The sequence below is a fragment of the Rhea pennata genome, chromosome 1 (assembly GCF_028389875.1).
Source record: "Rhea pennata isolate bPtePen1 chromosome 1, bPtePen1.pri, whole genome shotgun sequence".
In the NCBI taxonomy this organism is placed as follows: Eukaryota; Metazoa; Chordata; class Aves; order Rheiformes; family Rheidae; genus Rhea; species Rhea pennata.
This window is the reverse complement of record NC_084663.1, coordinates 68,520,719-68,545,535: the sequence shown is the minus strand read 5'-3', so window position 1 is coordinate 68,545,535 and position 24,817 is coordinate 68,520,719. Positions and strand designations below refer to the sequence as shown.

The window sequence follows — 24,817 nt, the reverse complement described above, 5'->3', positions numbered from 1 at the left end:
AGCTTCTGCACAGAACATATAACTTCTTTAACATCCATTTTGAGGAAATGGGTATTTCTCACATGTGATGTCCCTCAGCAGTCTCCAAGAGCACAGCTCCTTGCAGGAAGGTTATGGCATTTGTCAACTGGTTCAGCTTCAGTTTTATCTTAGTTTCAGATTTCTACACAAAATACTTACACAAGTGTTAGGCATAAATTGAGAAGACGGCACAAAAGTATTTAAGTAAATATATTCTAATGTATTCTTGTGTTTTGTTCCTTAAATTAAAAACAAGTTAGAAACATATACATTTATAAAATAACATAATACATCATTGGCTGAAAAAAAATCCAGATGGAGTAGGTTATCTTCTGAAATAACAACATTTAAAAAAAGCTGAAATAAAATTCTCTTAACATTTTTGGACAAGTAAGCTCAGGACAGTTTACTTACAAGATGACAAGCTTGTCTGAGCACACAGGAGAAAGGCACAGATGTGTTTACATCTCACAAACTGCCTTCCCAGCTTGCTGGACTGCAGAAACCACGATAACAAACAGGGTGAATGGCAGCTCTGACTAGAGTGGCAATGCTACAGGGGGCAACGTGCGATCACTTACGGGGAACTATTCTTTCTAGTGTGTCAAGCCCAATTTTTTAAACATTGGAACTCATAGTTTCCATCATTGCTCCTGGAAGACCAACCCCTCAGTTTATTATTAGCAAATATTTCACAACAGTTAGCATCTGTTCAAGCTACATTCCACCCCCTTCCCTCCCACAATAATCTTTCATTTCCTTCACTGTGCCACTAGCTACATCTTCAAGTCTTCCGGGTACTAAGATGTCCAAAAGCAAACAGCATCACAGCAACATGTTATAGAATTTGCCAAACTCCCCTGATTCAGCAACTCTCTATTCAGACCCAGGTTCTTCTTTTTATTGCACAATGAACCCAAATCCCGTTTTCTGCTCAGCATACCTTTTTCCCCAACTCCCTTTTGCCCCTACTGCTGGTTTGAAGCACCAAACTCCTACATGAGATATGGAGAGCTATTAAGGAGACAAAGCAGCCTCCTAATTTAGAAGTTTTTTCCTGCTACTACTCAGGTCTTCCACCTGATTTCTGAATGGCCACAGAAACGCAGATGTATCAAAGAATGAATGGCAAAAATGAGAATCCATCCAGGCAAGGACATCCCTAACCTTGCTGAAGTTTAAGACACACGTCTTTAACACAGTATTTAAAAGAATTTTTTTAAAAGACATTAAACTGGCAATATAAAGTTCGCTATGCTATCTAAATCCATTCTGATTTCTGACCTTGACTTCTATCCAGTGCAATAGATCAAGGACAGTTGCTGCGAAATCTGAAGGCACAGCTGGATGAACCACAGTGACTTTTCTGCCATCAGCCAGTGAAGATCCAATGTAATACGTTTCCCAGAGGAATAGAATTACTACCTTTGGCTAATATTCTTGTTCCCTCCCCCCAATACAGAGCTTGCAAGCAATGACATTAGTCATCCAGAGGGCAATCCTGTCTCCTGACAGCAGACAGGAAGCTCCCACCAATAAATTGTTTGTAATACAACGGCAAGGACCGTGTTTGAAGTGTAGTTTCAGCACTGTGCAGGATACCAATTTCCATCTCTATTTCAAACAGAGCATGTCCCCAATGGAGCCTAACAGTCCTCCAGAGATTGGCCCATGTCCATCACCTCAGATGGATACCTCCAGTCATAGCTCTGTTGAATGTCCTGAAAAAACAAGCGCTGCTGGAGGCTCTTTAGACTACTCAAGACCTCTGGAGAGAGCTCATGAAAGAGCATCTGTTTCTCTAGTTCCTCCTCCTCTTCTTCCTCATCTTCCTCCACAAGGTCATCAGGAGGCAAAGGAGAACATCTGGAGATGTATCCCTGGTCTGATTGCATTGACTGTCTTTGCTCTTTGCATTGGTCATTTAAGACTAACTGGTGTAACTGGTGTTGCTTGTCAGCTTCCTCTGGGCAGAAAGAAGGTTCTGAAGGCAGGACACTCTGCTGATAAACAGTGTACATGAGTCCATTCAGCTGGTCTTTCAGTTTGCCTGAGAGGTTTGCAGGATTATTATCTATTGCAGAAACTTCACAGTTGTTATGGAGGATGATGTTATTCCTCACTGGAAAACTTGTCTCCAGAAAAGGGACTCCTTCCATGCAGTCCTCATTAGTCAGCACATGATGACGAAGTACACTTTTGTCTTCCATGGGAGGGACTAGCTCTACTGCCTGAACTACAGGAGCCTCGTCCATAGGAATGACCGTAATCTGAGAAGTCACATCCCCAGACAGATTCAGCTGAGGCTGCAGTTTGCATCCTCTGCTCTCACCTTCATGCATGTGGAGGTTGACAACATAACAACCATTAGGATCAGGCTCCTGTAGGTGCAGCTGATGTCTCACAATTCCACCCTGCTCACTTAGCAATGAATCCACCTGACTGTCTCTGTTTAGAGACTGCACCTCCTCATCATTCTCCAAGCAGATGCTTTCAGTCTCAAACCAATTTGGGTGCTCTGTCTGCCACTCCTTGAACTTTTGCACTGCCTCTTTCAACTTCCATCCACTAGGGGTATCGATGTAATTTTCAGCTGTGATTTCCTGGAATCGATGTATACGTCCTGGTTCAAACTTCTCCAGGTCCTGAATCCGAAAATAAATATCCTCAAACTTGTCCATTAGTTGGTACCTGGAAGTGACGTTGAAGAGTTCAGGTATATCCTTCTCACTACTTATCCCCTCAAAATAGCAGACTATATACATCCCAAAACAGGCTGGCTTCTTGAAATCAGGCAGGATCAAATTCAAGGCTGGAGTGAACAGGTCTCCAGTTGGCTTTTGTTGATCTTGCTTGAGACACACAGGCTCACTCCCAAGCATGGCCTGCCATTTGGCTTGAGTGCCACGTGAACATAAGATAATAATCTTTGAAGAGAGGTTTTCCATTTCCTTCTTCTGTCGAGTAAGCCAGGGTAATACCCCCAGCTCTGAGATCTGATGATCTTCCAGCAGATCTAAGGCCACAGCAGTGCCACAGACTGTCATCAGAAACTCTGCAAACTTCAGCACCACATCCACATAGAGCAGGTGATCAGCAGAGTACACAATCCAAACCTTTCGAGGCTTCAAGGATGGCAGAGGAAGGTCTGGAGATAGCACCTCTGAAAGACAAAAAAGATTCATCCCAACTACAATTCTGAAATTGTAATGGTGCAAGCCAGCAGCAAGCAGCGTAGGACAGTATCAAAAGGCTATTACCGGTTTTGAAGCTATCTTGGCAACATAAGCAGACAACATCTCGCTGTAGGAATTTAATATGGAAGTCCAGACAGTGGAGCTGTGGTTTACAGTAGCAACTAAATAGTTCACAGAATTTCACCATGCATAGAAGTAAAGGAGACTGATTTCAATAGTCTTTCAAGTATAGCTATAATCCTCCCTGGTAAGCTGCATTCACCCTCACAGCAATCTCCTGCTGCTACGGCTTAGATGATTAGCCAGGGTTCTTTTGCAAGTACAACCACAGCTGTACCAACAAAGCAAAACAACAAACAAACAAAACTTTATAAAGTAGTTATCTCCCATCTGCCAAAGGATGGCATTCCAACTTGTATATTCTCTGTCCAATGTTACCAGTTATTAAAAAGTTCCTTTTGGCTGACTAAGACGATATTGAGGCTATCTATTTTGGTTTTGAGAAGCACCTTATAGAGGAGCAGAGTCCATGGTAACCCCTCCTGAAAAACTATTCCAGAATGAATTACATCTGAGAGAGTGCTTGACAACACAAAGGCAAGATCTCTTACCAGTTTGCAAGCCAATGCGGCTGCTTTTCCCTTGCTGGCGTCCTGGAAGAGAAAGTCGCTGTCAACTCCAGCAAGCAAAACAATCCCCTTAAAATAACAACTTCTTCCAAATATTAGATTTGAAAAATCTCTAATTGAGAGGCAAAACAGGAAGCGAAAAGCCTAATAAAAACATTAAATGAATACAGACCCTTCCACAGCCAATTTTATTATATGCTTTACATTGTTCTTCCTTGGAGAGAAGGGTTGCACTCAAAACTGTTTTCCATCTTTCCCAAATCTTGCTGGCCTCTGAAAAATGAGTACAGAGCCCCCACACCTTCTCCTACTTCTTCTTTAGAAGCTGCAAGGTATTTTTTAACACAGCTTTTTCTTAAGAGGCTTTTCTAAAGAAGCAGCTGATGTGTCTCCTGGTACATCTTACAAATAATTTTTATGTTGAGAAGTCCTTTGAAAGATTTTGATTACTCCTTTCAGGTAAAAACCTTCAGCAAGTTGTACAGTCTCCCTGTGATAATTGCCTCATGCTTACAGCACAAAAGACTGAATTTGTCTTTAATTACCCAATTTTCCAAACTGCTCAGTGTCAATCTCTGTGCTCCATTTTTCTTTCTCTGTCTTCACTAAAGAATGTTATTTAAACTCCAAATAGTATAGAAGCGATTTCTGCAGAGACACTGAGGTACAGGGGAAAGACTATGGTCTTGTAAAACACAAATTTCTATTCTGTAAGGCTCTTACACAAAGCAGGAGAAAAATAAATGGAAGAGATAGGTGCAGGGACCTGGTTCAGTAAGAATCAAAGGGCTAAACCATGAAGTTCCTTTTTCCTCCCCCCACGAACGTCCTCTGAAGCTCTACGACAGAGAAATGTTAGCCAGTGCACCCCATCAAGGCTTTACTGAACTAGGTGGATGATATTAGGATGTTACACAACTCTTGCGACATAAACAGAAGAAAGCATTTACATAAGCAACATATCAGTGGCAGAATATCAAAAAGGCAAGGAAGAAAACAGTAAGAAAAATAAAGGAGTAGGAAATATTAGTTGTAGTGCTCTGCCTTCTCTTTCTGGCTGGTATGAGTCTTACCTGCTCGTTTTTTGGTCATACAAATGACAGCTCCTATGACTGATCCCACCAGTAACACACAGATCCCAGTGATACACCAATATAACCATATAATCATATCACCTACGGTATAAAAAGAGCACTCAGACATGGCTTTCAACAGTTAAACAGTTTCACCCAGGAATAGAAATTTCTTGAGCAGCCGAAGCCAAAACAGAAGGACCATGGTTCTGCCCGAAGCTATGGGCAGGGCATGCTGACAGTCCAGTATTTCCCCCATCACCCCTCCCCAGCAATGCCACACTCACATTTGAGAACAAAGTCCTGCTTTCATGATGATGCTCTGCACTATAGGCTTGCTCCACAAAGAGCAATACATGGAACACATTGAAACAACATACTGAAACCACAGACCAATAGCCTTCATCTGTGAACAGCATGCATCCCATATCCTGCTTGTTCACAGGATCTACCTTCTTAAAAAAAGAAATTTAGGATGAAGCATTATTTCAGTCCACAGGGGTGTGTGCATGTGTGTGAGAGTGAGACAATCTTGGATAAAACTCACTTTTCACAGGTGGTGTGGCAGCCAAGAAAAATCATTATGCACATGATTTATCTTGACATTCATGAAGATGAATATATGCAAGCTATTCTCTCCCAAAGCTCTTTTTACTATGCAAATTTTTTGAACATTGAGTAAAGTGACAGAAAGTTTTAAATAAAGACTCCTTGTCAAAATAGTATTTCTCAAAGAATTTCATGCAACTCAAGTACCTCTAAAAACAAAAATCATCATTCCGTAAGGTTCATACTGTATACAAATACTTGCCTTTTAAAAGCATGGTGAAATAACTACCACAACTCACGTTCTGAACTCAGCAGTTCTACAAGGAGGTATTTCAGTGTTTTGGAAGGACTGCTTACCTGATGGATCTGTACCTGCAAAATACAGAGCTGCATTAAAATTTCAGCTCTCATCTGTAAAACAGTAAAAACCTGATTTAGAGAAGAGTGTGTCTCACTTGGAGTCGGTGAACACGGGATGGAAGCAGAATGTCTCATACAGTCTGTGCCACAGTTCACAAAGAATGGCTGGATCTGTAGTCAAAATAAGAATAGCTTGTTTTCTGGATTCTTAAGAGCAGTTCTGTTCCCTATTTCGCTTTCCCTCTGCCTCTTCATTCCCTAAAGCTCAGCACAGGGCACAGAACTCATTTCCCTCACAAAATCAAGATTAATCAGTGATTTGCACACTATTCACTGTACATTAATAAGGCAGTGGGCTGAGATTGCATACCTGTCAAATCTTTTTCCTGTGTCATTCAGGCTTGGCTACCCTATACTAGAATGTAGAGCCACTGTCTATAGAGGGCGCCTTTACATGAGAAATTACCCTTTCAGGCATAGCCATTATTTCCCTGATACGGGTAACTGGGGATTAGCCAACCTCAGAAGAAAACTGTGCAAAAATGTTATATTCAGAGATTGTTGTTCACTGTTTTGTTGGTGAAAGAAGGACACAGGAACAATGAGACTGTACCTGAATTTTGTAGTTGCAACACGCTTTTATTTTCTTCTGTATTTTGATTGTAACGTTTACTTGCTGCTGCAGTCCATCCTGTAGAAATCAGAAACTACTATTATAAGAGAAGGAAAGAGAAAACAGTGAAAGCAATAAGAAAGGAGTAGAGAGGAGAACATGGAAAATGTGAGTTACTGGTGTGGTACAAACAAGCAGAAATTCCTAATTTTGTTTGGAATCAGAAGCTCATAGGATGAAACAGATAAATGTCCTAGTGACCATTACTGGGGGTATCTCGTGCCACTGCAATTGGAATGCAGTTAAAATAGTAGGCTAATGTTGCATAAGTAGCAGTAAATGAGTAATTAAGGATGTCTTTTGTGCAATTTCAAAAACATTAAACTTACAGTTTCTTTACAGCGTTAATGTCTTAAGACATTTGATGCTCACACTTTAATTAACAAATAATAGTTTCTGGTTTCTCTGAGTTTAAGAAAAGCTGACTTAAAACAATGAGCAGAGGCATACTCTGAAATGAGGTATAGTCACCTCTGCCAGGGATATATGTACACAGCTGTACATGCTGCATCAGTAATAACTTCAGGCATAGCTGGGTGTGGCGTCCAAAGGATGTTAAGTGTGGAAGGAACGGAAAGATTAAGCAAGGTGAATTCCAGTTTACTTGCCCTCCATCAAGGCAGGATAGGGACTAGCATTAAATTTTCAGTATTCCTCCTTCCTCAGATTCCTGAAAGGGGCAGTTTCTTATGTCAGAAGACAACAGTCCGCCTCTACTTTGAGCTTCTCAGTAACACAGGCTTAAGACCTACAGGAATTGATTCTCAGTTTAACTGGAACACTTCTTGCAAAAGCACTCAATCTTGATTTCAAAAAAACAAATGCACCATTTCATAAACTGCTTCAACAATTTATTGTACCCACTGTTAAAACTTTGCACCTCAATTTTGTTCGATTTACTTAGCTTTATCTCCAAGGCACTGGCACAACAAAGGAAATAAAGCCCAAATTGTCCAATGTCAAATTTCTGTCTTTATAGGTGTTTACAGACTGCCCCATAACCATCTCATAAGTCAGTTTATTTTTGTGAACAAAGTCTTTTACTCTAATGCATTAGAAAACATGCCTTTGAGAACATCCTTTTGATCTTTTATCTTCCAAAGGCCAAATAAAAATCTGAAACTAATTCCTTGGAAATCATCGTTCAGGTACATTTGTTAGTTCTCCTAACATCAGCTATCTGTTTGTTTTGTGACTATTAAAGAAATAGAAATCATTTGGAAGGTAATTACCTCAGTGAAATCATGTGTGACCACTTCACATTTCTTCTCATTCAGGAAACTGGTCACATGGATTTGGTATCGGGCAGACTCCGTCCATGGGTTAAAGCTCACAAGTAGAGTCGCATCATCTAGACTTCTACCTTGGATCTTGGGCTCCCACAGACTGCCTGCAAGAAGTGCAGATATTCAAGTTTCTCAGCTGCTTGAAATATTTCAACAGGGCACCAATGACTGGTAACTTAAACAGACAATTTTTACCTGTATTTATACATGGAACAGTTCTTTTCATCCGAGAATCCTTACAGTCTGCAGAAAAGAGATCATCAGTTAACAGGTCAGAAATACTGCACTTCCATTCAAGAGAAATATCCCCTTTATCAGAAAGCAGACATCTAATCTGGAACCCTCCTTAAGGAGCAGAGATTTTTATTTCAATGCAGTAGCAAAATTCTGCAGTAGAATAACATTGCCATTTCCAAGGTGAAAACTATCCCTTCCACTGATGCTATGTTTTTAAGGATGGGGGTAATTAATTAGAAAAAGACTAAAACTGTACAATGCTTCTAATACTGTCAAGTATTAATGCTTAATCCTTGCTGGTTGAAGACTTGTGCATTCTCAAGGGAGGGGAGTTACAACTTTATATGGATCTCTGGACCTACAGAGAGCCACAGCCATAGATTCCACCAAAGTACTCTGTCCCAGGAAAACTAGCATCTCTGGAATCTCTTTCTTGATCCTGCAAATGCTCTTCCACATTTACAAGTTTCTTAGCTTTATTTACCAGATTGGCCCTGCTTTTTGAGATCTTTTTCACAGTCAAATCTAAACTTATATGCTTAGCTGCGTGGGATTTACAAGTCTCAGCCTAAAATATTTCTCCTCCAGGGTCTGGAGACAACAAAGGGAAAGAAACAACTCCTTCCCATTGCTTGAAATAGATGGAAGAAAATACTACTGATCTTAAATTTCCAACCTTCTGTCAAGTTTATGCCCCTGTAATTCACAGGTAAACTCTAATCAGCAAAGCTCCCTGCAACTACTGACCTCGACACAATTCATTAAGTTCCAGAAGAACAGTGGCAGATCAAAGCTAGAATGTGCTCTGCATAATCAGTGCTAAAAACCAAGTGTCAGCTCTCCTTTTCCAGCTGCACAAAGACTGACAAACCACACACTTTGTAATTTTGTAACTACAGAATTACACTCCCAAATCTAAGTTAAGAAGAAAATGATGGACCAGTTTAAGCTGTATATTGAATGCCATTTACAAACGGGTCAGTACAGCTGGAGAGTACTGCAGATGTTCAGCATATTCAGGAAAAAAAAGCCCAAACACAACAGGTTCTTTTAGTTAGAGGAACATTTTTACATGCACAACACAGGGTCAGACACACAACTGTCAACATTCTCGGTAAGATTTGCCTAATTGTGCCTCTTAAACCAATCCTTAGGTGCCTAAAATCTGACATTAGAAGCTAAATTTTACTCATCTTGATTTGGAAGTTTTGGTCTGTGCTTCAGCATCCACAAGCACAGGGGCAACTTCCAAAGATTTCAGATCAAATAAAAGCAGCACTGATAGCCTGCAGAGAGCATGAAAGATTAGTCTAGAGTCCTGTGCAACTAGATGAAATATCTTTTTATCTACTCCACTGATGAACATTTCAGCAACAAAATTCAGCGAATGTAATTTATCTTTACACAGCCTCTCAGAGAGGCATCTATATTAGTCTTCAAATTTAATTACGACTTTCTGTTTAATCAGAGCTGCAGCAGAATTCCTAATAAGCAATGCCTCAGAGCCCAATACTCTGTCCAGCTTCCTAGAGAGCATATAAAAATTTTTGTAACAGCATTTTCCATCTAGGAAGCTACTATTCACCCAGAAGAAAAGCGTCTGGCCTCCACTGCATTGTTCTTTCACACACATCTTCTTCAATCACAGATTCATGTGTTATCTTTCAGTGAGATGATCCCAGAAACAAGGATGGTAACTTTTAACACAGATGATACAAGCACTTTGGGGATAAACTACAGCAACACTGTAAAAAAGACTAGCATTATGACTTTTCTAAACAGCTATATTCAGAAAGGACAAGAGTTTTACAATACTGTTATCTAATTACCAAACTTGCTCCCTGGTCATGTACCTGATCTGGACAGAAATCCAGTCCACAACTATCAAACAAAATTACAAGCTCAAGGCCTAATGAAATGGAGCATCTCTTACCAGGCATCGTGTAAGGCATGGACTTGCAGTTGTAGTCACCATCTGTACCCAGTTTGGGCAGGTGGTAGACAGTCACTTGGTAAGTCTGGCCAGGTTCCACCTCAAAGCGGTCAAAACTGAAGTTCCACTGAAACAAATCATTCAGAAGGACTTAAAAATCAGATAGTTGTGCTATCAAGGCACTGAAATTAACAGTTGACATGTTTTTGTCCCACTGTGTTCCTCCATCCTACAAGGCCTTCTTTTTGAAGCCTAATTGTTAAAAAAAAAGGAGACCCAAATGCCTTAAATATACCAGTCTCCTGGTCTTGCTTTCCTGTCTCAAATTCTCATGTTTGCACTGAGGGGAGTACAGTTACTCCTTGGGATTTATGAGCCGAAACAACAGTTTCACGCCAAACAACTGCATGGACAGCTTCCAGTAAATCACATTCTGAACTGAAAGGAGATTAGATTATGTAGTTGAGACTAAAATTTTAGTCATATATGAATCTTGCAGTGCCACATAAGTGCTAAGCATTTAAAATTACAACTATACACGTATAGCTCTGTACCCAGCCATTTTTTTCTATACTGCTTTTCATATGTCAGCAATGCTGTGAAAATGCTGAGGAAGGCATAGGGTCCCGAGGGTAAATTAACTTCGGCCCAATTCATCGAGCAAAGAAATGAAATTCAGCTTCCTACTGTTATAAAGGGAGCTGTGGATGCTCAGCATTTTTCTGATGAGTCTCCTAATCTGTCAGCATATGGTGGAAAGACAAACCTGGAGGTTCACACTTCTATCTACAGCAGGACAATGCAAGAGAAAATTGGAAGCACAAGGAAAGACTGAGTTAAAGACAGTGCCACAGCTGTCAGGTAGAAAGCAAAAACTGCTATAACTGTTCATCTTAAGAACATCTACTACAATGACACATGCTAGGCACTGAACTAGCATATAAAATATCAGAAGGTATTTATTACCTGAAGGACAATAAAAGTGAAAGAGAAACCAAAATAGGTAAGGAGCTTGCACACAGTCACACAAAAGCACCAAATAAACTGGAAATTACACCAGGCCTCAAGTGCAGCATCTGCCTTGCTACATCAGCTCTTCCGACTAACCAGTTGGTGCTTTTCATCACTAGACTCGCTATGTGACAGAGGAAGCGGAAACAAACCCATGGACTAGAAAAGGTGGTTCAGAGCCCTTGGCACTCACCCGGCCTCCATCCGGACGGACCTGAAACGTCAGGTTGTTCTGCAAATCAAACTTGGCGCAGACCTGCTGATTGTTGCTCACCTGCGTCACAGACAGCTCTGCCCCCTCGAGATACTGGATGCTAGCTGCAGGCACAGGGATGGAGAAGTTGTGAAGTTTTTCTTTTCCTGCCAGCTCCACGCGTACAGGCTGCAACCCCCCACTGAGCCTACCACAGAGCCTAGTCTTGTCACAGCCTCACTGCTTTGAAGTCCTGAGGACGCCGACACAAACACATCTAGCCATGAAGCAGTCAGACTGCAGCTTGTCCTGCGCATCAAGCGCTCCCTCCGTACAAACGCAGGAGCAGAGGGAAAGATAACCTCACTCTTCCAGGTGCCCTGGCAGTTCATAGCTTGTGAGTGTTGTGTTCAGCCCTGACTCTCAGGGCTGCTTTATGCAATTCTGGCACCAGAACAAATATGCTTTTATTTTGGCATAAACAATCCCAGCGAGCACATTTATAACCATGACTACCAGATAACTACGTTATCTGAACCACACCTGCTTCTACATTAACACAGCTACACTGAGATAACAACACTGTAGAGACCAGCCCTCAGACACTGATCCTACAGAACCAGAAGGTGAATGTATTTCATTCTGCTTCAGATCAGTGCAAAACTGAACAAGGGTATGCAAAGGGAACACCATAAATGAACGGAAAAAGAGGCATTTGGAGAATGAAAAAAATTTACTGGCATTTAAGTACCTCGTTGACTTACTGGTACATGCTAAACTTCCAGCAATGAGACAACTATTTCTTCATCAAGACACAGGTGCACATAGGAAACCTAAGTTACAAGGACTGCAATATCCTAAATGGGAAGAACTTGCACTAGGTTAAGGATAACAGCACATATGCAACTATTTGCGCTCTCAAATTAATTCCCATTTGCTTTGTTCACAGACGAAGCTCCCCTGTATAAAACAGCCACAGTCACTACTCTGACTGAACAGCTCTTGAGAGAGTACTGCTTGCAGTGGGAACCTCCTTCCTTCCCTCACTACTGCAGCAAAGGCACGTTCCACTGTTTCATTCCCTTTTTATCCATTTTTTCCCACATTTTATATATCTCTCCATACTAACGGAAGCATTTTAAACTCTGTTGAAGGCTCAGCAAACTCAGAACCCTGACTCAGGCTGCAAGAAACCATCCCCCAAAATGAAAAACAAACCCAAAACAAAATGACATAGCCAAAACTCCCAAATCTCTAAACTCTGCTTCCATAAGTAGATCAGACTTTGAGTACTAATTTTCCTCTCAATACTTACTAGATCCCATCTAATTCCTCCACTCCATTTTCACGTTAAACCACCATCACTTACCATCAGTGGCCACTTTCCATTCTATCCGAAGCACAGGGAGCAATTTTCCATCCATCTGACGGAAAACGTCAGAAGAAACATGAAGACTACTGGGAGCAGAAGGCGTCCACGCTGAAACCCGCAGCCAACTTATCTCCATGCAGGTACCTGTCCAGCAAAGGAAAGCTGCTATTTAGGAGCAGGGCAAAGGAGATTCTTCCCTTGACACCAAACTTGGATTTCAATAGTGTTTTTGGTTCTGACAACAAATTACCACTAGTCCTAAGTTTATCTTGCTTCCATCTCTCCTGTCATGTGCAGCAATTTATTAAATGTGTAGTCTGCCTTTTATGGGATAACATAAGAGCAGCTTAATTGAAATTATGGTCTTTGCTTTGTCCCTGGGGTACTCAGAAGGCAAAATTTGGTGACAGTTTAAGACTGCTTCACAGTTAACAAAGGCAGCTTTCAGCATGCACAGACTCAAACATGAACTGGGAAACGCAAGTACTCAAAATAGTCTGTAATACCATGAACTTGTGCCTTCCAGTAATACATATTTCCTCTTTTCCTTAAAATCCATGAAATGGATTATTATTACAATCAACCTGGTTAAACAAGTCAAGTAAGTTTACTCAACATCTCCTGCAGCAAGTCCACTCCTTCATGTGGAACCAGACATGTGCTAGAAGACTAAATTTCAAGCCTTCCAATGATAAAAGGGTCTATCAAACAGTAGTTAAGCAAGTTGTTCCAACAGTTAATTACTTTCTGTTTAAAAAGTGCCTTAGTTCTAATCTGAATATATGTCTCACTTCAGCTTACAGCTCTTTTAAACCTTTCCTAAACTAATAAGCCCTCTGGATAGAAAAATAATTAATGCCAGTCACCACAGTGTTAGAAAAACAGGTCCTGTAATTTCATCAGAGGAGAGAGAGAAAAAAAAAGACGACAGGCGTTACGGCCAGACATAACCTACTTAAGACTTATGGAAGACATTTGACTTACCATCAGAACATATTAAAAACAGTTCCACTGAGTATCAATGAAGCACAAATGTAGGAAGAACTGACAAATCTCAAGGTCAAGTAAGTTGCCAGTGGGAAATCATTAGTTTGAGTGTTTTTAACAGCTCTGGGCAGGTGGGGATGGGTGGGCATGGGCCTGAGGCTATGCATTTTTAAAAGTATATATCAAAAAATCATATTAAATGTGAATCACTTCGTATCCTGGACTCACTCAGACAAAACTTTTTGACATACTATAATGTACATACAAGTACAAGTTGTGTAGGCTACATATACCTAGTGAGAATTTATAAACTGAGCAATAGTACTTCTGAAAACCTAGTAGAAAAACTACTGAACATGAGGTCCTTGTCACACAATCTATGAACCACACAATCAGGCTAGCATGATCACTGTGTATGTAAAAATAATAAAAACAGAACAGGTAAAATGGCAGGTAGAATATAGGCTTTGGAGAGATGGCTTCCGCTTCAGCTTTTTGCTGTGTCCACATTAAAATGCTGGAACATTGAAATGAAAAGCAAAGAAGGAATTTTTAGTTTGACACTTCCCTCTCCCAAATAAAAGCCAAACATGTAGTTTCACTTTCAGCTTAAGCCAGTAAAACCCATGCTGCTAATGAAAGGTTGCTCTTCCCTGGCTACATTTTCCACTTGCTCACGGCTTGCAAGGGAGTAACTGTGGGGCTGCGTGATGACCTTGTTCAGAAATGGATCCAGCAAACAAAGTTTCACCGTTTCTTTGGTAGGCTACTTGGTCAGAGCTCAGTGAAGCTGCTCGGCCTGCCGGCCACAGCCGCTGGCGCTGCCTGGAGGGGAGCGGGGGCCAGGCCCAGCCAGCCGCCAGCACGGACGGAGCAGGGACCCAGCAGTAGTTTGCCGCTACGGGCTGGATTAGCTCCCCTCGCAGAGCGTGCTTCCAGGCCTTGCTGCTGGGTCAGTGACGGGAGCAGCGGAAAATTGGCACCATCCCTTCTGACATCAGCCTATTTTTTGGCTTAGGAAAAAGTTAGACCATTCTCAGATGCTCATTTTACAAGAACCTAGAGGAGCCTAGAAAAATAGCACATTCCAGGGCAGAGTGTACCAGGCACTAGCAAGTCTTTCCCTGAGAGGGGAAAACCAAAGTTAGACCCAAAAGGCGGAATTTAAGCCAAACAAACTCAAACAAGGCAGTGCATTAAGTAACAGCGGAGCTGCAGCAGGGCTTAGCTGTGCTGTCAAGCTGCATCCTGATGGCTAGCTGCCAATGCAAACCCCACCTCTCCTGCTGCCTCCCTCTTGCCAAAAAAGTTTAAAATCTGTTTTTTTCCAGCACAGTCAGCTCCCTGGTCTGGCTTGCCAAGCATGGCTGCGTAAATACTTGGATCTGCATCATACAGGGTGGGCATAGAAGCAGATCTAGTCAGATGTCTCCCATATACCAAATGAACAATCTGCCTAACCTTTTTTTTTTTTTTTTTAAATATTGCTGATAATTCTACTTAAGTGTAGCAGATCTGTGCCGTGGCTAAGATTTGACTCCTTACACCCAGTTTATCCAATGACATCTGTGTTCAGTAAGGCTTATGATAACTTTAGTTTCCTTTCCCAACTCATTGTATTTATCCTGGATAACTTATATTCATTGCCCTCAGTAATACCACCACCTCCTTCCTGCTCCTTTCTTTTTTTTTATTCTAGTTTATACATTAATCTTTCCATCAAGAATTACTATTATAGATGGCAAGCCTGTAACAAAACAAATGTTTATAGACAAACTTGCCCATCTCTCAAAATTGACTGCAATAGAAGACAAACAATTTGGGTTGTGTTTCACCCTCCCCTCCTGTCATGAACTCTATCCTGAAAGACAGACTTAACTTCACATTCCTCTTTTGGCTATATCCGATTACGGATCAAATAGGAAAACCCCTAAGGCCAGGTGCAATAGCAATGCTTCACTTTACATTTCTCTGATTTTAGTAGAAAATTGTCTTTGCTGCACAAAGACAGTTAAAAAAAAAAAACCCAAAGTCTGAGGAAAAAATCACAAAGAAGAAAAATTACTTACTATTTCTTACGAAGCATTTTAAATCCTGTGAGGAGAAAAAGAAACAAGAATGTTACTCACAAAATAAAAAACTGGTTTGACATTGGTTTGCTTCTACTTGGTGGCAGGAGAGGGACAGATACCAAACGGTTCAGTGAACAGCAACACAGATGGGCCAGAAGAATTAATCATTAGAAAAACCACAAAGTTTAAGCAGAAAAACAAATGACACCGGGTATGAAACCTCTGTGCACCTGAAACGCACACTTAAGTGACAGTAGTAGCAGCAATAATAGAATGAAATTGAAAAGAGGCAAAAATGCAAAATGACGACAGTCAAAACCTTCCAAGACTGTTAAAACCAAACCCAATGTGACATGAAATACTCTGTCTGGAGAAGACGAGTACGATTTTAAACACCACTGCCTTCAGTCACTGCTGCCCAGCACTGATCAGGGCAGTGACGCTCGTGGGGTCTGAGCCCAGCCTGCCGGAAGCAGGAGCTGCCTGCAGCTCCCTTTGCTGCTGCGGCACCGGATTACGCGTTGCCTAATGAGGAGCATTTCCCACGTCTCGCGTTTGGAATCAAAAAACACAGTGCAGAAATGTTCAAAAAACTTACCTTGGACAAACGACGAGTAACGCACACAGGAGCAACAAATGCTCCTTTCCCTCAACAGAAAGGCTGAAGCTTTTCCCTGAAGTAATTTAAGAATCAGGGAAAAGAAATAAGATAAACCCTTTCGTAAACACCAGGCCTGTATGGAGGATGCAGTGTTTTTATTTTCGAAAGATACAAATACACTTCAGAGTTGATCCATGACAGAAGAAAATCAGAATTAGACTCTTTCCTATTGAAGTTAAGGATGCCCTGAATATAAAGCAGCAAGCAGAGGTTATATGGGCTCTGTCTGGTTTCTCCCATGTATGTTTTGTTTATTCTGGAAGACACCACGGTCACTAGAGAAAAGCAGCCTGTAAACTTACCCGGTTAGTGTGGAGCAAATCCTAGTGATGATAAAGTGTGAAATTCTCACTGACTTATCAAACAAAGATAAAGGCTAGGTTCCCTCCTGCTCTTTTCCTAGGAGGGTGGCATGCTGTTGCCACAACATAATTCCTACAGACACAAGGCAGCGGTGTTTTTGACCCTTGTAACCTGTTACAGCCAGCTCGAGGTATATGAGGGACTTGAGGCTGAAGTAAAAGCTATCTCTGGTTGTGTTCACTGGGATTTTCATAGGGATGGCACTTGATAAAGCCAGCTTTCAGTACCTTCTCCGTAGTGAAAAATATATTCCAGCCCAAGAAGGAAGGCTGAAATTTCATAGCCATTAAACTGCATTAGACAGTTCCACTGCCAGCGAAACAACCCTACACTTCCCTTCATTTACATCCCAGCTTTGCACCCTCCCTTGGGCTGGCACAAGTATTTAGGTGGCTACATGGGCATCTTGATCCAGGCTAAAACCAACCCAAGGTGAAGAAGAGGAAGTCAGCTGTGAATCAGGTCTTTCCCCATTCAGGTTTGCCACAGAGCTGCTTATACGAGAGAGGCCGTGAACAAGCCACCACGTCTGGGGAGACTGGGGGACACTGTTCTCCGATGGCCATGCTGCCTTTTGTCTCCTTGTAACACACACAGGGCTGCATCCCAGCTTAAGACAAGTCCTAGTGAAGGCAAACTATCAGAGCAATTAATAAACTTTGCAGTATTTGAAGGAAATGCAGAAGATAAGCAACAGGTGAATTCAGGTATCATACAAACTACTATAAGCAATTGGTTATTTTAAATGTGAGTTGATTTTCACTGATTAGAATATCCCCCCCCAAAAAAAGCTTGAGAAATTAATGACTATATTTCAATTAATGCATCTGCATTCCTACAAACTTTCACCTAAAGCAGACAGATTTCATATTTAGCTCCTCATGTTTATAGAAAAAAAATGAAAAACTGAAAATTTCTTCCAGGCCTTTGTTACAGCAGTCAAGCGGACAAGTATAAATCCAGTTTCAGGTGTCCTTTAGAGGTAAAGACATCCCCATACTGATAACCAGTAATACAAAAGTATCTAAGCTATCGTTACGTTAAAAAGATTCAGTGCAACATCAACTGCATAATATTGATCACCTTTTTTTTTTTTTTTTTTTTTTTTTTTTTTTTTTTTAATAATTCAGGAAAGACTGCTCAATTACAGCAAAGAAATGAATCTGCCTAATCAGCCACTCTGACTTTTTGAATATATACAAATCTATACAACACCTCACCTGAAAACTAAACCTTGATGAATAACTATTTTCCTACCAGCTACCTAGCAAAGGGCCTCTATTTTTCCAATTAGAAATTTAAGTGAAATCATTTAAGAATGTTAAATTCGGATTGAAGCAACATCCCACAGTCGGCACAAATATTCCAGTTGCTTTTCACTACTGAAACTTCCCCCCTTATAAATGAAGGGGGAAGGGGAATAAGCAGCAGCATATTTAACCTTTCTTTGCTGCTACCCCATTCTGTTCCCTTCCTCCTGGACCACAAGTATTAACAGCTCCAGTGCAGACCCCCCCCCCCAGTCTGCTCCTTCCCTAGCTCCGCTTTGCCGGTGGACTGCCTGCCTCATTCCTGGGCTGCAGCACTAACAACTCTGGAAACATCTAGTGATTTACTAGATGGAAGTCTCAGGACAAATGCCACCAAAAGCTGTTCTGCATAAGGCAGAGGAGAGTAGAAAAATACTAGTAAAAATATTCAAGATTCAACTAGTTAAGAAAACAACTAGTAAAAATATGCAAGAGGTACTCTTCATTATTTTCCATGCACTCAAAAGGTCAACACAGTCACAACTAAAAGAATTAATCAATTTGAGTATCAAATACTAATTTAGTCTGTGAATTACACTCTCACAATTACATTGTACCAATTTAAATTACTGCAGACAAACAGGCAGGCAAACCCTCCAGAGAGTATTTGACTGCATCAATCTTAAGGAAAAATGCTTTAGAAATAAAGGAAATATGACAATTCTGTGCCTCAAAAATTTTTTTTTTCACTGAACATTCATATGTAGCATCTGCAACTTAAATCTTTTGACAATGGAAAAAAAAACTAGAATGCAACAACTGAATGCTAATTATACTAAAACCAAACTAGCTAAGCTGTATTCACTGAAAGAGATTAAAAAAAATGTAACTACCAGTATGGAAAAGCAGATTAAGCTATGAAAAGAATTGACTCCTAACACTTCAAATGCTTAATCAGACTTTTTTTTTTTTTTTTTTTTTTTTTTTTTTTTTGGCAAAGCATTTAACCTGACAATGCTTCTTGCATTAACAGGCAACAAAACCAATGGGCTACTAATCATATATTTTTCCCCTAGTTTAAAAACTTCATTTAAAATCTACCACTTAATATCATGTCATTTTGACCTTGTGCTGTTTCAGTTATCAGCAATTATTGTAAATTGCACCATGATAAAGTCCTTGTATAAATTATAATGCTTTATTTGCCTAAACAGCAGCAATATCTGCTTTCATCTGAATGTTAGTGTTTCTGTTTATTAGCAGATAAGACACGGTTAACCAAAGAAGCGTTGCAATTTCCGTTTTTTTTTGTTTTGTTACAGATAGGAAGACTGATCCAGCAGAGCAGGCAAACAGATTTGCTCTTTGCCCAGGTCTGCTGTACCAGGTGAAACGTTTGCAAGGATGTTCCCAGCAGGGATGAGTCTGCCCCTTATCTGGCATTCATTAAAAGGGCTACAGCTGGACCAGGCGCCATCAGTTTGTTGACAAGGGCTGTGGACTAACCAAAATTCAACATTCAAGAGTTCTCTTCAAGCACTAGATTTCATAACTGTACTTATTCCAGTAGGTCACTATTCCAGTAGGCCACAGCTGTATTCCCCAGCCCCACTCAAGGTTTTCAGGGGGCTACATTCACATGTTTTTTCCTACTCTTCATCTGTTGTGCAAGCGGCATTTGTTTACCTCTAGCTGGCTACATTAAAGTGTGCTACCCCAAGCTTTATTCTTGCTTTTGGCAACAAAGAAGAAAAGATCACATACAACATGAACCACATGAATCTGAAAAATTGAACTGATCAAGAGCACTATGTCACAACAATCCAAGCATTAAATTAATAGAAGGCCAAGATTTCCCAGCAGGATGCTGTGGTAATCGGCAAGAAACTGCACTGAGCTGTGAAGTTATCCAACTTGCCTTTAAAAAATGGCTGCTGCTGAAAGGGAAGGGCACTTACCCCCCAAAATTTACCTGTCATCTATGAGCTATTCTAGACACTTCCCAAAGCTTGACCGACTTCAAACTTACTGTTATTTCCTTTTCCTGATTCCTCGCTTCACAGAAGCAGAGACTGCCAGGACATTTGTATTTTACAAGAATAACTACTGAAAGATGTTTAACACCAGGAAGAAACAACCATCTTCCACAAAATTGTTGTGATATTTGTAATTTAGCTGGTTAACAGTAAAGGTGAGTTAAAAATCTTTGTAGAGAAGACACAGAAAGAGTCTCTCAGGTGTACCACCACTCATCTTCACAAATGGAATTGCATGAACTTCCTCTCCAGAGATTTTAAGTGCATGTCCATCAACTATATACACCTATCCAACAGTATACAGATAGTGGGGTTATAAATACTGTATTCCTCCAGGACACAAAGTATGCTGTGTCGTAAAACAGTTACAGCCCAATGACTGAACATGATGATTAAACACTTCACTGTGAACAACCAGATGGGTATCTGTGGGATGTTTTTCCCCACGCACACTGTAAGGGCAGAACGCCACCTCCCCACAGATGACATATTCAACAGTTACTAGAAAGAACTAGATTTGCAACTGTGTTAACTGCTCAGCCTTAGAACAGAGTAGATTTGATCAAATGGTGGCGAGTAGGCTCCATTAAGTATATTTGTTGTCATTTCAGTAAGATGAGCTCCTGTTCACAGGAGTTTTATTTATTTTTTAATTATTGCAGGTGTATTCCAATATTACGCTCTTCCTTCTCTGCCCCTTCTCCAAAACTGTCTTGGCCACAAGAGAGTTTTGCTGAAAAGCCACTGTAACTTGCCTTGACCTCCTCTAAAGTTCAGTAACAGAAATGAGTGTGGTGGCTTATGAAAAGGAAGTGTCTCATCAGCCTAACTCAACAACAGCTGCCCTGTCAAACCACACTGCAATCACCAGTTGGCAGGATTACTGAATCGCCCTCTGAAAACAGTGCAACTGGCAGAAAAGGGGAAGCTGTTTTCAACTGTCATAATTTCGGTTGATGGTCGTTTTCCTATACACGTCAACAGCTTCTCAACTGCTTTTGAAGAGGTTGGTACAGGTTTGTTTAGGCCAACTGATTTTTCATAAGTTGTTTTGCACTTTAGAAAACGGCTTATCGAAAGCAACCAAAGTAGCAGGCTTCCAAATTCACTGGTCTACAAGCACACACAGGGTGATATGCTGGCAATACTCTCACTGAGAAACTGTGTTTGCTTTCCCTAAAAAGTGCAACCAGGAAGACAGGGCCAGTCAAAGCCCGAGCATCCAAGGACTCGGGGTCCTTGCATAATGCATTATTCTCAAACTTTGTGCAACTAGGAGTTTGGACACACGCAGCTGTATCAGGTGCCTAAGCAATGCTGTGGTCTCCGCTTTCCCTTTTCCTAAGGTTTTGCATTTTGTAATTCCTATATGTCCAGGCTATACTGAAATTGCAGAAATTGACTGTCTTCTTGGAGTATTTTTAAACACCCCAAGCAAAGTCAGCACAGGAGAGGCTGGGGAAACATGGATTAACTCATGGCCAATTATTAGGACAGGAGGCAGAATATACAATAAATAGGAAGTGTGTAGGGAAAAGATTATAGAGGAGCAAGAATATCACAGTCTAGGAGACAGCTGAGTCTCTTGCAAGGGCAGAAGGAAGGGACTGGGATCACAGGACATGCTCCTCAGCTCAGCATTCAGCAATTCCAAAATTTAAACTAATCAGGACAGGAAAGTATTTCTTTAGGTCACTACACCATGGTAATTGTGCTAAAGGCTTCACTGAGTGACATATATAGGAGAAGACACTCTGAAATGGCAGATGTGCTGTGGAACAGCTGGGATTTATGTTTTCCCTTAAAGGTCATATTTTCCTCCTGTAGCAGGCCACACATATCCTGATTTAATACAGAGAGGGAAGTTTTCTTTAAAAGAGCTAGAAACACAAAGTTGAAAAGAAGATGCAACATACTACAAGAAGCAAATCATTTATTTACCTATATGCTCATTTATAAATCTATCATCCCAAAAGAAACATTTTGCTTGACATATGAGCAACTTTATCTGAAGAGCTGCCTTCTCTAGACTGCTGGTAGTGCATCATGACATGTAAGTCCTTCCAACTTGGAAGACAGCTGCCCATTATCCTGTAATTATGCATGCACCATTATTATTATTAACAAAAGAGAGATCTTCCCCCCCCATTTCTGTGTATTTTTTACATGCATCTTAGACACTTTCCCCCTAAACCCACTAGGAGTTCATACTCCAGGCCAACAAAAATCACATTGGTTAGTTCACTTCTTAAATATGTCACATTTGCACATCTCTTATTTTACATCCTCTCCATCTGGCTGCACTAGGAGGAAAAGCAATAATAAAAAAAAAAATCAGCCTTTACAAAATTTGAGAAACACAGATAATTTAACTACTCCTTCAGCAGGTTTCCACCCAAAATTCCCTTAACTGTAAGGAAGAGGTTAAAATATTTGTAGCATTAGGCAACCCCAGCTATTAGCAAAGACTCACATCCTGCCCAGTTACTCCAGACAGTTTGAGCAAATCCCAGCGCGGCCCCTCACGGCCGGTACCGACGGGCGCTTCCCGGCAGGGATCACATGACCGCGCCGACGCTGGGGCATTTACAGTTTCGGTTTTAACGTGAAAGTTAACACAACTGCTTCGTTATGAACAGCTGCTTTGCTGCACAGAGACCGCAACCACCACAGCTCCGAATTGCAGAGAAAGAGGAAAAAAAAAGAGAGAAAAACAAAAAAACAACAACAACAAAAAAAAAAAAAAAAAAAAAAGAGAGAAAAGAGAAAAGAGAAAAGGAAAGAAAAGGAAAAGCAGGAGTGGTTCTTAGCGGAGCAGCAGGGCAGGACGCGGCCAGGAGCAGGACCACAGCGGGCAGCGCTGGCGACGCCGCCGGGCCCGGGAGCAGCGCTCGCCCCAGCCCGGGCAGGGACAGGCTCCTTCGGGGGCACCGGGACGACTCCCGCCGCCCCCTCCCCGCCCGGCCCGGCCGCCCCAGGAGCGGCCCTTCCCCCCCGCCCGGCGAGCGGCACCGACAAACCCCCGGACAGCAAAGCGCCGCCGCCCCGGCTCGCGCCCCCCGCGGCGCTGCCGGCGGCCGTTGGCGGCCGTTGGCGGCCGTTGGCGGCCGTTGGCGGCCGTTGGCGGCCGTTGGCGGCCGTTGGCGGCCGTTGGCGGCCGTTGGCGGCCGTTGGCGGCCGTTGGCGGCCGTTGGCGGCCGTTGGCGGCCGTTGGCGGCCGTTGGCGGCCGTTGGCGGCCGTTGGCGGCCGTTGGCGGCCGTTGGCGGCCGTTGGCGGCCGTTGGCGGCCGTTGGCGGCCGTTGGCGCCGCCGTCCCCGCGCAGCCCCGTCCCCGCCGCCCCCGCCCCGGTCCCGTCCGGGTGCCACCGCCGGGCGGGCGGGCGGCCGCCCTCGTGCCCCCGGCCGCCGCCGCCGCCGCCGCCGCGCTTACCGGCTGGGAGCAGGTGAAGGGCGGCGCGGCGCCAAGCAGCAGCCGCAGCGCGGTGGCCGCGGGCGGGACGGGGAGGACGAGAAGAAGCAGAAGCCGCAGCGGCGGCGGCGGCAGCCCCGCGCCCGCCCTGGCCGTGGCCGCGGCCATTGCCCCGCCGCCGCCGCCAGCGTCTCGGGGCTTCCGGGCTCCGACCTGGGCGCGGGGCGGTGCCGCCCTCACCTGAGGAGGGGCCGGCAGCGCGGGGCGGGGCCCGGAGCATCGGGGGCGGGGCCACTGATTAGGGGGCGGGGTCCGGGGCGGGGCCAGGGAACAAGGGGCGGGGTCTAGGGCCTGGGGGCGTGGCCACGGAGCAGGGGCGTGGCCTGGGCGCCGCGGGGTGGGTGGGCGCCCCGGCTAGGCCGGGTTTGGCTGCGGGCCGTGGGGTGCTCGCGGTGTCTGCGGGTGCGGTGTCGCCAGAGAAAGTTTCTCGAGCAAAGCTGTGGGGCTGGGAAGCCGAAGCTTGTTTCGTCCGGGGATGCGTCCTTGATTTCGCAAGGAAACGAGAGCCATGTCAGGGCTCTTCCTGCTCATCTTCGCCTGGCGGATGCCTCTAGCTTCAGATAAATATTGTGAGCGTTAATAATGACCACTGATAGAGGGCTGTGAATGCCCAATAAGAGGGTATCGCATTTGCCTACAGCAATTTTTATTTCTCTGTTGTGGGGATATTCCAAATGGGTTTAATTCATGGGAGTCTGCGCAAACCTGTCATTTGTTTCTGATGCTCACAGGATTTCAACTGCCTCATGAGTTTCCACTTTGACTTTCACGCCTTAAACCTCAGACAAATCCTTGACTGACTTTCACCTGGTTTTGCATCCAAACCGTAGCCTCCGTATTGGCTTCACACAGAACCATAGCCCGGCCCAGGGCAGCTCAGCCGCGACTCCAGCTCAGCAAACATCTCAGCAAAGCTGAAGTGTTTGCTGGACTTCTGCTGACAGCTGAGAGCACGGCAGTTTCTTATGTTTTCACAGTGAAAAATGTCTAATGAAGGCCAGTCCGAGTCTGGCAATGAAGAGGCTTCTGGTAATCATACTGTCATTCCAACCCCTTATGCCAGGGAAAACCACAGGTTTGAATCATCTTCTGGATTTTACTGTTTTGTGACACCACTAGTTAATAGTAGTGAATGCCGCAAAACCTGCAGTGCGACATCTGTGAACAAATCAAGGACTGTATATATGTATGTGTACATAATTGAAGGAAAATATTCCTTTTTATTTAGGGAAGATTTTGCTCAGTCTTGTAGAAATATACTTGGTCTAAGTGCACTGTGATTTATAGTGCTGTGACAGGAAATACAGCGTTCACCTGGCCTCACAACGTAACTGCCTGCCAACCACGCTGTCTAATCAAAAAGTGAATGTGTGATATGCCAGTTACTATCGTTCCATCTGAGCTGCGTGGCGTCTGCACGTATTAATTACACCATAATTAGGTGG

The 24,817-nt window shown here is 42.8% G+C and overlaps 1 protein-coding gene across 1 annotated transcript; it reads right to left on the bottom strand.

The window, feature by feature from the left end:
• Positions 1 to 321: 321 nt before the first annotated feature.
• On the bottom strand, positions 322 to 23,480 carry IL17RA (interleukin 17 receptor A). Its single transcript, XM_062590621.1, has 13 exons — positions 23,334 to 23,480; positions 15,591 to 15,615; positions 12,532 to 12,678; positions 11,163 to 11,287; positions 9,959 to 10,085; positions 7,984 to 8,031; positions 7,735 to 7,892; positions 6,443 to 6,520; positions 5,925 to 6,000; positions 5,827 to 5,841; positions 4,921 to 5,022; positions 3,830 to 3,871; positions 322 to 3,184 (listed from the first exon to the last, which is right to left on the bottom strand). Exons 1-13 carry the CDS (start codon positions 23,478 to 23,480, stop codon positions 1,668 to 1,670), a joined length of 2,607 nt encoding a protein of 868 aa, XP_062446605.1. The 3' UTR covers positions 322 to 1,667.
• Positions 23,481 to 24,817: the final 1,337 nt, after the last annotated feature.